We start from the raw sequence: 12,913 nt of genomic DNA on the forward strand, positions 1-12,913 counted from the left end.
GTTATGCAAGGAAAGCATTAGATTATGGAGAACTTGCTTCATTTACATTTCTGTTTTCTCCTATGTGTCAGCGATCAAGTTCTTTGAAGATGGATCATTGGCACTTTATATCTACTTAGTGAGCCCTGTTTGGGCCAAAGAATTCTTGGAGCAGAATGTCACAGAAAGAGACAGCAGTGTACTTCGTGTAAAGAAATAGCTTGTGACCAGGGTTTGAGATGGCAGAGATAACTTTCCTGTAGTTTAGAAGCTCTTTAATTCCTACTGATTTCATATAAAACATTTTCCACTTTAGTCAAATAATGTTTGACATGGATATGCCTGAATAATAAACACAGTTACATAGACAGGGTCTGTGAATTGGTAACTTTTCTTCTTTTGATTGTTTTTGGAGTCATTTTATCATGGAAGAACAGAAAAAGGAGAGTGCCGAAATTCAGAGCTATTAAGTTTATACTATTTGATGATCTTGATTAGAAAAAAAGAGGATGCGGAAAAACAGGGAAAAAAGAGAACTACTGGATAAAATAAAGTTTGGGGTTTATATTGGATTTTACGATTCATGCCTGGGAATACTGGGGAGTCAGTGGTGATCTATTATCTAAAATTACTTTTCTGTTGTCAATGCTCCATTCTTTAATACTTCTCATGGAAAAATTTTAGCTAAGTAAAAAAAAAACAATAAAAATTAGGATGTTTGAATATAGAAAGCACTGTAAACCTCATCTTGGTCATCACATGCCCCATTTATTATTGTACCTAGATCTAGCCTCTGTAAACCATTGTTCCCTTTAGGAAGTCGTTTTAGGTTCTGCCTCATCTCCCATTCATAGTTTCACCTAGTGGCAAGTGACCAGAAGCAACAGTAACTGTGCAGCTTCGTAGGTGATAATTAGTCACACACACACATTGCTTGGAGGGTGAAGGAAAGGTCACTTCCACAGTGTCTGCAGCTGCATTCATTTTGTTTTTTAGGGCCATTTTAAATCAATATGTTACTAAACCAGGAGAATTCTGAGCCTGATTGGTTTTTAAAATTCAGAACTCATATCACCTTTATTGTTTATCTACAAAAAAACTGGGCATCAGGAAAATTGGGATCTAGCCCTAGGTCTCTCGCTCACTAGATCTGAAGCCCTGGTTAAGCTCCCTTCTTCAGCAGGCCGCAGGTATTCATCTAAAAATTGAAACTGGACAGAATATTCCATCTGGTATGATTCTAGGTAAAGCTTGCTCAGTGCAGTTAAGGGAAGATGGAACAAGTGACTTGTAAAGAAAGAGACTTTCAATCAAGACTTGGAAAGAAACCTAAAGGGGAAAAAGTCACATAGGCAAGTGACACATGGACACAGTCCCTTCTTAGTTACTGTATCATCTTTTTGTTTTCCTGTCCTTTGGATTTTTCCTTTTTTTCTGTTTCCTTTTCTTCCTTCTGCCTTCCCTCCCTTTTAAATCCTGCCTTTCTATCAATCTCTCCTTTTGTATTTCTTCTCCTCATTTTCATAATTTTTCCTTCAATTGGGCACTCTTATTTTCTTTTTTTTCTTTGGAAATGGAGTCTCACTCTGTAGCCCAGGCTGGAGTGCAGTGGCACAATCTCGGCTCATTGCAACCTCTGCCTCCTGGATGCTGGTTCAAGCAATTCTCCTGTTTCAGCCTCCCAAGTAGCTGGGATTATAGGCACGAACCACCACGCCCAGCTAATTTTTGCATTTTTTAAATAGAGATGAGGTTTCACCATGTTGGCCAGACTGGTCTTGAACTCCTGACCTCGTGATCTGCCCGCTTCAGCCTCCCAAAGGGCTGGGATTACAGGCATGAGCCACTGCGCCCCACCTTTTGTTTTCTTTAGGTAATACTTTTCCATCACATTCCCCCATGACCCTGGCAGTTTTCATTCATTCATTCATTCATTCATTCAGCAAATGTTTGCTGAGCAGCTTCTCTGTGTTAGATACTTTTTTTCATCACTAGAGAAATAGAATGAACTCAGATAGCCAAGGTCTTCTGCTCATGTGAAGTTTACAGTCCAGTGTCAAGAAACGAGAAGCAAAGAAGTAAACAAAGAAGATCATTGCAGAAAGTGATAAGTGGTGAGAAGAAAATAAATAGAGTGATAAGTGAAAGACAGTGGCCAGTCCAGAGGTGAAAAGGGTGGCCTTTCTGAAGTGCTAGCATTTTGGCTGAGTGGTGAGGGCTGAGATATGAATGGGAAGGAAGAACAGGCTGTGGGGAGATCTGTGGGGCATTCAGGACAGAGAAAGAACAGGTACAAAGGCTGGGGAAAAGGACCAACAAGATTCATGTTTAAAAGAAGGAAAAGTAACTGGTGTGGTTGAAGGATAACGTGAGGCCGGGCGCGGTGGCTCATGCCTGTAATCCCAGCACTTTGGAAGGCTGAGGCGGGTGGATCACGAGGTCAAGAGATCGAGACCATCCTGGGCAACATGGTGAAACCCCGTCTCTACTAAAAAATACAAAAAATTAGCTGGGCGTGGTGGCGCGTGCCTGTAGTCCCAGCTATTCAGGAGGCTGAGGCAGGAGAATTGCCTGAACCCAGGAGGCGGAGGTTGCGGTGAGCCGAGATCGCGCCATTGCACTCCAGCCTGGGTAACAAGAGCGAAACTCCGTCTCAAAAAAAAAAAAAAAAAAAAAAAAGAAAAGAAAAAAAGAGTGGTGAGCATGGCAGTACACAAATAGGGTAGGATGTTGAACTCAGAATCATTATGGAGAAAAAATACTTCACTGTATGAATATTTGAAAGAACATAAAGAATTTTATCTTAAAATTATGCTATACATTTACATTACTTAGAAACTTGTTTCTAGTTTTAGTAAAGAGTAGAGTATGGAATAAACTATCAGATTTCATGTAGTTTTAATAAGTGATGCTGGTTTAATTTGGCCCTGTGCAGGGAGTGCTGGTAACATATGCAAATATTGTAAACTAAGGTAGTTAAAGTAGAACTGCTGTATTTCTCTGTTGTCCCTCTGAGAGTTCAGCAGGACATCCGTAAACACAGAGAGCACCTCATTGCCACCAATTATTAGTAGAGGCAGTAAGGTATAGATCCCACAGAAGAGATTTGGACGGTTTTCTGAAATTTTGTTTTAGAAAATACTCTTTCATTTAGCTTTCATGGTAGGTAGTTTTGTGTGTGTGTGTAGTTTTTTTTTTTTTTTTTTTTTTGGGAGAAGTAACTTGAGTAGACCAAAAAAAAAAAAAAAAAAAAAAAAAAAAAAGAAGGAAAGCCTGCAAATGATTACTCCATGTGTAATTTAGTGAACTCTACCTGTAATGGATGCCAGACAACCTTGATGGAATTGAAAGTGTAATCTAGACAGGCACACAACAAGTATCATTCCAGGGAATCAAAGCAACTGGATGAAAACGTACACAGGCTCTGGATTGCTCCTGAGTGTCTCTGTAAAAATTTGGAAGTATTTCCACATAATGGATTGCTAGGTTGGAGTCATTCAACAAATATTTTGTGAGCTTCTACTATGTACCAGGTGTAATTTTTAGCATGGAGTCAAAGTCTTAGTGAACTTTTATCATCAATGCAAAAAAAGTTTTATGTTCCCTATTTTAAATATGTTTTCCATGAAAGTTTCAAATCTTTTATAGGTTTTAAAAAATCTGGTTTCTTTCTTAAATTAAAAAACAAACAAACAAACCAAAAACCCTAGCAGATAAGGACATCTTTTTTTTTTCCCCGATTAAAAACAGAAACATGGAAACATTTACTTAATCAAATGCAAACTGGACTAATGCTTCTTTGAATCTATGTCCTTGTTGATGGGTTTATTCCATTGTATACTACCTTGTTTTCTATTCCTTCACATTTCAATGGACTTAAAATTGTTCACTTTAGGTCAGAATATGCTGCAATGAAGTAATCAGAGTCTAAATACTTTAAGGAATGGAATTCTTGAGTGGTTTATGTGATAGACTTTCTCTCCCTCTCACTGAAGTTACTGTGAAAAAAAGAAATGCTGAGTCTTTTTTTTTTTTCTGGTGTTTATTTATTGACATGTTAAAAAAGACTTTGAAATAATTTTGCAGGAACTCTTATATTTCATTGTATGAATATTTCAAAGTAGCTTTCTTGTTTATAGTTAGAGAGTAAACATGGGTGGATATTCGAGCATGCGTGTGTGTATATTTGAACATAGCAAACATATTTTCCTGCTTATGGCTTACTCTCAGTGCTAATTTATGTCCAGAGCAGAAAAGAACAAATATTTGGGTAGGATTTCTTCTTGTACACATATTTTCAGACCTGTATTAAAAACACTTGCATGAAGATTTTGGAGGTATAGTCAGATTTCAGCTTGACAGTGGTCTAGAATCAAGGCAGAATCTTCAATGGTTAATCTTTGAGATCACAACTATGAACATTCCTGGTTCGAATCAGACTTCTTCAGTTTCCAGGTGTTATAAAACATCATCTTTTCATAGTGTACTGTGGAATTTAATCCCACCTACCTTGTCCTTCTACATTTTGTTTTCTAAGTAATTTTATTCATTCCCCAAAATCACGAAACTTAAGCCTTAAAAAACAATACATTCTTCTGATTTCATTATATATGTTAGCTTCAAGTACATCTTAGTGGTGTTTAAGGAAAGATCATAATATAGAATTGGCTATTCTGACAATATTTTCTTTTCCCTTTCCTTGACTAGGAGCCTTGATTATAGTAGGAAGCTGAAAAATGTAAGTGTTTTAACTTCCAAACTTGTATCTTTGGTGGTTCGAGTGTAAATTTTAGCTAAATTCAATGCTTCTCATATGTCTTGCTGATAAAAGTCCTTAGAAAAAAGTTTATGTGTATTTGATAGAATAATTAATGACCATGATAGGAATAAAATAGTAAATTGTGTATATGTTGGGCTGGGGTGGTGGTGGTTCTCTTTATTTAGATAAATGTTCAATCCAGAAATAAACAAGTGAAAGCCTGTGCTCTGTTTCTGATTCAGTTTCTTAAACGCAAAATGATCAGGCTCAACACTAACATTAGCTCCTTTCCATTTGTAGGCACAGATGGGATTATTAAATTAAGCAGTTGGGCAAATTGTTGTAGGGTAAGATCAGCATAATATGAATAGTATTGAATGCCATGGGCCTATACTCTGTGTATTTTGTTCTCCTTTTAATCTTTTGTACTCTTACTAGTACTTGCCAGAATCAACTTTTTGTAGATCTTATTTTCAAAAGGCAAGTATGTTAGTGCTGTTTTATTTTCAGTTTAGATTGAGGAATGAAAGAAGTGACCGTCCACATCTAAAATTTTTAAATTGGCTGAAACTTTTTTTAAAAAAAATTTCCCCAGATGTTCTTATATTTGATTAACATTTTCATTCTTACCTTCTTTTACCTTCTCTATAAAACTAGAGGTATATGCCATTTTTCATCATAAAATTTTAAACAAATCAGAAAACCTTTAACCTAAAACAACGCAATCTATTTTCCATTCTCCATTATACCTTTTAAGATAAGCTTATACTCTAAGCACACGTTAGTTATTTTATGGTCCTAGTTAATGTCCTGACATTTGGAATCTCTGGAAATTTATTTGTAGGTAGTCAGTTTAAAAAGATGTTCTGGAAGTTTCCAGGGATTCATGAAGTAAAATTTTCTCACAGAGGTAGAAAACAGAATCACCTCGTAGCATCAATGCACATAACCATATTTTGGGTCTGTTGCCAGCTGGACTCATGTAACTATAGCATGCTGTCTACAGTATTTTCTGGCTACCAAGTAGGAGTCACAATAAATACTTCCCAACCTGGCTGAAGCAATAAGACAGAATGTGAAAAAAAAATTACTCATCTTAGCTTTTGCACGGGCCTCAGATCCCTGTAATTCAGTTTGAGAGAGCCCATCTTCAGCTGACTCCTGCTGGATTTCATGGGAAGTGAATGTAAAGAGGATTTGCTTTTGTGGATGCTTTCTTCAGAAAGATAGAACAAAATTAACTTGGGACCGTAGCTTCAGACCACTGAATATTCATAGACATTCTTAACTATCCAAGGTTGTTTAATTGGTAGCTAGCTTGTCAAGGCTTAAAATTTCCCATCTCAGATTAATGGGACTCTAACTATATCCCAAAGCTAGGTATCCGCAGATCATATTTTTCATGACATTGCTTTCTTTCAACTTTAATTAGATATATTGTGTTGATCCTGTGCTGGGAACCACTAATTAAACTTCATCACTTGTTTGGGATTTTTTTTTTTTTTTTTTTTTTTTTTTTTTTTTTTTGCCATTGGCTTTAGCAGAACCTCTGTGCCCACAAGTAGAAATTATGAGCCTTCAAAGCACCTTTCTCAAAAGGAATTGACAGTCTCTTTCATTGCTTCTCTGGGTAAAGGTTCCAAGGCATTTCTGAAAAATGTTGCTGCCTAATTGTGAAACCTTCATTACATAAAAATAATGTTGGTGGATTTATTTTTCCTTCTTGCTGTCTTAGAGATAATTTCCTCACAAACTAACTTTCCCTAACACTGGAATCGTTTTAACTACTGAACCATGTTTGTGTTGACTGATACGGCATTGGGTTCTTATTAATATGATTTTACATTTAATGCATACCTCATGGGTGGTGGTTTTTTAAAATCAGTGTAAATCAGGTCTTTCCTTCCTGCCTTCCTGTTAGTGGAGCATTATTGACTCCCTAGTTTAAATGTGATTCTTGAGGGAAAAATATGCTCTTGTGTGTTTTGTTCCATAGGTATTAGTTACCATTTACTGGCTGGGAAAAGCAGCAAATAGCTGCACATCCTACAGCGGAACGACACTAAACCTGAAGGAGTTTGAAGGATTGTTGGCTCAGATGCGAAAGGTAACTTGGCTTTTCTTCTTTATCCCATGAGCGTCAGACAAGGTGGGAAAGCCACACGTTTGCTTGTTTTTTTTTTTGTTTTGTTTGTTTGTTTGTTTTAATACTTGAAGTTCTGGGGTACATGTGCAGATCATGCACATTTGCCTGTTTTTAAGATTACCAGAGTACTGGGTTGTGGAACAGTATGGGCCAAAGATACGCACTCAAGGAAACTTACCTTACCAATGACATGTTAGCCTTGTGCATCTCACACCTACCTGAACTTTCATACCCTTCAGAGAACTGGAGTTCTGAACTCCATCCAACTTTTAATTTTAGAAGAGCAAATTCAATCTGTCAGTATATGCCTTTGTGTGCCAAGGAGCTCAGTGCTTGTTTTCTTGGGGAAATAGTGCTTGAATTAAACACTGCAGTATTATGCACAAATGAAGACTCACTCTGCGCTTTTGTCCTAAAGGGCATTTTGCTGACCCACTGGGGCCTTGGTGTGCATGAGGTAACGTGAGCCAAGTTCTTACCTTCACATACACCCTGGACAAGCCAGGATACATTAAAAGCGTTCTCCTCTAACATGCACATGTCATGGCCATTGTTTTTGAATGACATAGAAATTTGGAAAACATTTTATTAAACACTTCATTTGTTTCTTTGAGTATAGAAGCGACTGACCTAAGGTAGGGATTTGTCAAGGAAACAGTCGGATGTTTCATGTGTACTTGCCTGAATGTTTCATCTGAAGGTCCGTCAATATACATAATTCATACAAATGACTAGTACATAGTATTACCCAGGAGAGGCCCTCCTAACCCACCTTAGTGAACAGGTAAGGGTTATTTGTAATCAGCCTCCATGCATTTTTGGTTTTGTTTTTTGAGATGGAGACTTGCTGTGTCACCCAGGCTGGAGTGCAGTGGCGCAATCTCAGCTCACTGCAATGTCTGCCTCCTGGGTTTAAGTGATTCTCCTGCCTCAGCCTCCCAAGTAGCTAGGATTACAGGTGGCCACCACCATGCCTGGCTAATTTTTGTAGTTTTAGTGGAGACAGAGTTTCACCATGTTGGTCAGGATGGTCTTGAACTCCTGGATCTGCCAAAATGCTGGGATTACAAGTGTAAGCCACTGTACCCGGCCCCTCCATGCATTGTGGATAAGGTTCACATTAAAGGATAAATAATTGAGGCCTTACTCTTCCTCATTTCTCTAGCATAAAAAATAAATGAACTAATGAGACTTCACTGAGAAACACTGAGTTCTTTGCAATTTTTCTTTTGACACTGAAAGCAAGAATTGTTTTCAATTTTCTAAACATTTATTTTCCTTTCCTTAAAGATAATGGTTCTGATAGTCTTCATATTTGGCTAAGGCCAGTCTGGCTCACATATTTATAAATGGACAAAACTTTCATATTAGAAGTAATGCACATACACAAAGTACTTTAAGCTAAATTCCTTTAAAAATAAAATAAACACACACAATGAAGCACAACTCATTGCTTCTCAGTCTCACCTCTTATTTGCCCTTTAATTTCTCATTTAACATTCATCTGGATTTGAGAAGTCTAAATGTTTATGGTTTTTATGTTAAATTTGGACTTGAATAATAATAGATGAGTCATCAAGTTCTGCCTCACAGTTCCCCTGCTAGATTTTGTGGGAATCTAATTTATTCTCATTATTGACATTTCTTACTGCTAGTCCAGCACCTGTAGAATCTGAGCAGCTACTGGTTTCTGCAACTCTCTTAGTTTCTCTTTCTACAATCAGGTTCTTCAACTGCCATAAAATGACCTATTGTTAATAGCTTTACCCTTTTTGTTGAATGCAGATAACATCACAGGACATGATGGAGTAGGTAGTATCCCTGGATAAAGCATGACTCTCAGCAAAAATGGCCAGGCATGATTCTGCCATACCTCCATCTAGAGAGAAAATGACTTAACAAGTCTATCTAAGCACCTGGAAATACTAATTTTATATTGTCTCATTTTCTCAGTTATGATCGGGTTCAGCTGGGAAATGAAAAGCCTCAAAATAACAGATAAAATAAGATAAAAATTCTATTTCTAATTCACATAAACAAGATGTGAACATGAGTAGCCCAGGGCTGATGTGGGCTTCCATGTCTTTTCAACAGCAGAAGGCCCAAGCTTTTTGGTCTGTTTGCACCAACATCCTCAACCCGTGCCTCTATACCTGCTGATCCAAGATGGCTGTTGAGGCTTTAGCCATCATGTCCAGATTCAGCCAAGAGAAAGGAGGATTGGCAGGGAAGAGGTTCTATGCCCTCCCTTTGAACACACCTCTGGAAAATTACACACTACACATATACTTCCATCTACAGACCTGTACTTGATTATGTACCCATACCTAGCTGCAAGCAAGGACTTGGGAAAAGTAGACTTTATTTCAGCTAAAATCTGTAGGCATGGTTACTAGGAAAGCAGATATTGAGGGACAACTGTAATCTCTTCTGCACATAGGCAGGCTGAAATAAATTGGAAATCAGATTTTTTATTTCACAAAGGAGATTATCCACAAATGTTTATATTCATTTTTCTAGCGGGTGAAATGTGCATAAAAATGATTCACTAGGGTGCAACTTGTTAAGTTCTGTAGTAAAGGTGACCCAGGGAGAGCCTAGGCATAAAGTGTGGCGTGTCGTAGATTGCTGCTATTGCTATATTTTTTAAAAGGGTCTCCGAAATCATAGTAACAGTGTCCTTTCACTGAGACCAGATATGTCAAAGAGTCCTTCCACAGGAGGGGGCACCTCAGCAGAACAATGAGGATTTACTACAAGAATATTAAGATTGTAGGGACACCCATGGGGACTAGGGCGGCTCTCGGGATCTCAGAATCTTTCTCTCATCTCTTCTTACCTCTCCTTAAACTCATTCTTTCCTCATATAGGCAAACATTCCCTTATAACAGGAAGCATGGATAATATCATCCCCAGCATTACTTGTTTCTAGCTCCTTGCCCAGAAAACCAAGGGAATTCTTACCCCTGGCCCCAGGTGTAAAATTCCTAGTAATGTACCCTGGTCCAGTGTGGACCTTATTCCTGAAGCAGTCACTGTGATCAGAGGCAAGTGATACCATGACTGTATCATACTATTCCTGTTTCAGGGGGTGAGGGGCATTACAGGAAGAAAGGGAAAAAGGGAGGGAGCATGGTGAGCAAACAGATGCAAGACTTCTGCCTCAAAGAGCAACCGTCTCAACTTCTAATCCCTCAACACACCTTCTTTTTATTTTCATGATACTTATCATCCAACTTTGTATTCATTTGTGTTTTTCTGTTTATGTTTTGTCTTCTTTCCTGGAACTTAAGGCCCATGAGGACAGGGTATTTATTGATTTTTGTGGAATGTTGTAGACTAGAACAGTGTCTGTCACACAGAAGATGCTCAGTAAATATTTGCGAAATGAACAGCTTCCGCAACCAGAGGGTGATGGGTGGAGAGTGGCTGAGCAGGCTGGAAAAGTAGGACCCGAAAGCCCTCTAGAGCCGAGTAAGCCACCGGACAAATCACAAAGGGATCAGAAAATGGTCGGTGGTAAAAGAGAGGTATCTGGAGTGTCTCAGAAACTGTGAAGTCATCCACCAATCCTAGCTGGTTCTTGCTATGTCTGAGAAAGGGGAATGGGAAGAAGAAGAGTAAAATAATCCCAAAATTTTTTGAAGCTGATAGTTCTCACTTCTTCATTAATATACTTTTACTAGAATAATTCAGTAGCAGTTAGCACAAGAGACTGAGCTTCTAGATGAAAAGCAGAGACTATGTTAATTAGAGCCCAAGAAAGGCGAATGTAGGTGTGCTAGTTTCAGTGTTGGCTTGTATCTTCTACTCATCCTCAGAAGTTTCGCTTTAAGTGACCCAAAAAAATGAGATATGGTGACTTGACGGCAACCAAAGGATTGTCCATCCAGCTGATACCCACATTTTTATTTCTGGCTGAAGAGCCAGCCTCTCACTTCACCCTGAACTTCTTAGGGAATGAGCTTGGCCAAGGACAGCCACTGGTGGCCTGGTTTTCACTTTTCAAACTGGCCATGCCATTCAGCTCCCAGCTCTTGCACTTGGTCCAGGGTTTGATTCCTGGCTTTCTACGCAGCCACGAACATAGCAGCCTTTCTGTTTTTCCTTCCCATAACTAGCTGTGAGAAAGTAGCTAACGCTCCAAGAGGCATGTTGACTTTTTCCTTTCTTCTCCTGTGGTTTGTCGGGTGAGGGTGGGGAAGACATTTGGTCCTGTGGGGAGCCTTTCTTATATTATTTTCTTGAAAGGCCAGTGGTGTAATGCTGTGCCAAGGAGCTTGTAGTTGTGTCATTTCCAGATGTGACCAGCAGTCTGGCTCCCTGAGAGTCTGCCTTTCCTGATGGGAAATTAGGCTCAAGACATCCAGATATGGGATATAAATGAAGAAAGAGATAGAGGAGTATCAGAATGTGTGTAAAGTTATGTCCCTAGCTATGTTTATAAATGTCTTACGATTTGTATATATTGAAATTTACCTATTTGAGTGAATAAATTATAGCAATTATAACTATAGCTGATACTTTTGGAGTACCTGTTCTGTAATAGGCATTTTTCTGAACACTTTCCATATATGAACCCATTTAACTCTCCCAACAACTCTGTGAGATAGGCATTATTATTAGTCCCATTTTTATGGATGAGAAAACTGAGGTCTGGAGAAATGAAATAACTTGCTTAAGGTTACACAGCTGGCAAGGGGTGGAGCCAGTATTTAAACCCCGCTAGTTGGGATTCAAAGACCATTCTCTTAACCATTATGCTAAATTCCCTCTCTTTGGCACTAATCGTGCTCCATATAACAGTGTTTCAGTCAATAGCGGACAGCATATACGACAGTGGTCCTAGAAAATTATAATGCAGGTTGAATATCCCTAATCTGAAAATCTGAAATCTGAATGTTCCAAAATCCAAAACTTTTGAGCAAAGATGTGACTCTGAAAGGAAGTGCTCACTGGAATTTTGGATTTTGGATTTTCGGATTTGGGATGATGCTGACCTGTATAATGCAGACATTTCCAAATCCAAACAAGTCAGAAATCCTGAACACTTTTGGTCCCAAGCATTTGGAGAATGGAGACTCCATCTGTAGCACATTTTTACTCTTATCTTTTCTATATTTAGGTATGTGTAGATGCACAAATACATTGTGTTGCAATTACCTACAGTATTCAGTACAGTCACTTGCTGTATAGGTTTGCAGCATAGGAACAGTAGGCTGTACAAACAGCCTAGGTGTGTAGTAGGATCTGGCATCTAGGTTTGTGTGAATGCACACTATGATGTTTGCACAATAGTGAAATCACCTAATGACATATCCCTGTCATTCACCAACACATAACTGTATTTATAGTTTTGTAATCTAGGCATAATAGCATTCAGCTGAGGAACATAATTGAGGTTAGCATCAGCTACAGAATAAGGAGGTTATAAGTGTCTAATAGTGGAGGAGAAGATGCTGATGATGGAACTGTAACTATACAAAAGATGATCAAATATTTTCAGGTATACCATTTGGGATTTGGAGACAGAGTTCTGAGTTGGAATCACAGCTTTGCCACTAACTGTGTGACCTCAGTCAAGTTACTTAACCTCTCTGACTCTTATTTTTCACTTCTGTAAAATAGGGATAATGCTAACCACATGGTAGGACGCGTGGTTGTGAGGATTAAATAACATAACATGCAGAAAGCATCAAGTATAGCCACAGACACATAATAAGTGTTCAATAAAAGTGACCTTTGTTTTTTCACCATTTGGCCGATTCTCAGCCGGTAAATAACCCAAGATAATTACTTGCATTTCCAAAGATATTAAATATGAAACCATATCCAGTTTGTGTCTATAATTTTCAGTGAGTCATGAGTCCTTCCTTTTCCAGCTAGTCAGGCCTGGCTTTTGTTCATGTCCTGGTTAACTTTTGACCTATAAGTAAGCTACCTTAATTTCCATAACTGGAATTTCTGCCTTCCTCTGGAAGGTCATTCCAGCTCTACTCACCCAGGCCATTTGACAACCTATTTTTCAG

The 12,913-nt window shown here is 38.4% G+C and overlaps 1 protein-coding gene across 10 annotated transcripts in view; it reads left to right on the forward strand.

Annotated features, from left to right (window-relative positions):
• LIMCH1 (LIM and calponin homology domains 1) overlaps positions 1 to 12,913 on the forward strand; it is a 362,412-nt gene that overhangs the window by 255,694 nt on the left and 93,805 nt on the right. For all 10 annotated transcript variants that reach the window (XM_074396063.1, XM_074396064.1, XM_039468101.2 and 7 more), the window contains exons 5-6: positions 4,687 to 4,717; positions 6,735 to 6,845. In XM_074396063.1, coding sequence (XP_074252164.1) covers positions 4,687 to 4,717; positions 6,735 to 6,845 — 142 coding nt within the window. The remainder of the gene's footprint in view (positions 1 to 4,686; positions 4,718 to 6,734; positions 6,846 to 12,913) is intronic.

Source organism: Saimiri boliviensis, chromosome 3, assembly GCF_048565385.1.
Source record: "Saimiri boliviensis isolate mSaiBol1 chromosome 3, mSaiBol1.pri, whole genome shotgun sequence".
In the NCBI taxonomy this organism is placed as follows: domain Eukaryota; kingdom Metazoa; phylum Chordata; class Mammalia; order Primates; family Cebidae; genus Saimiri; species Saimiri boliviensis.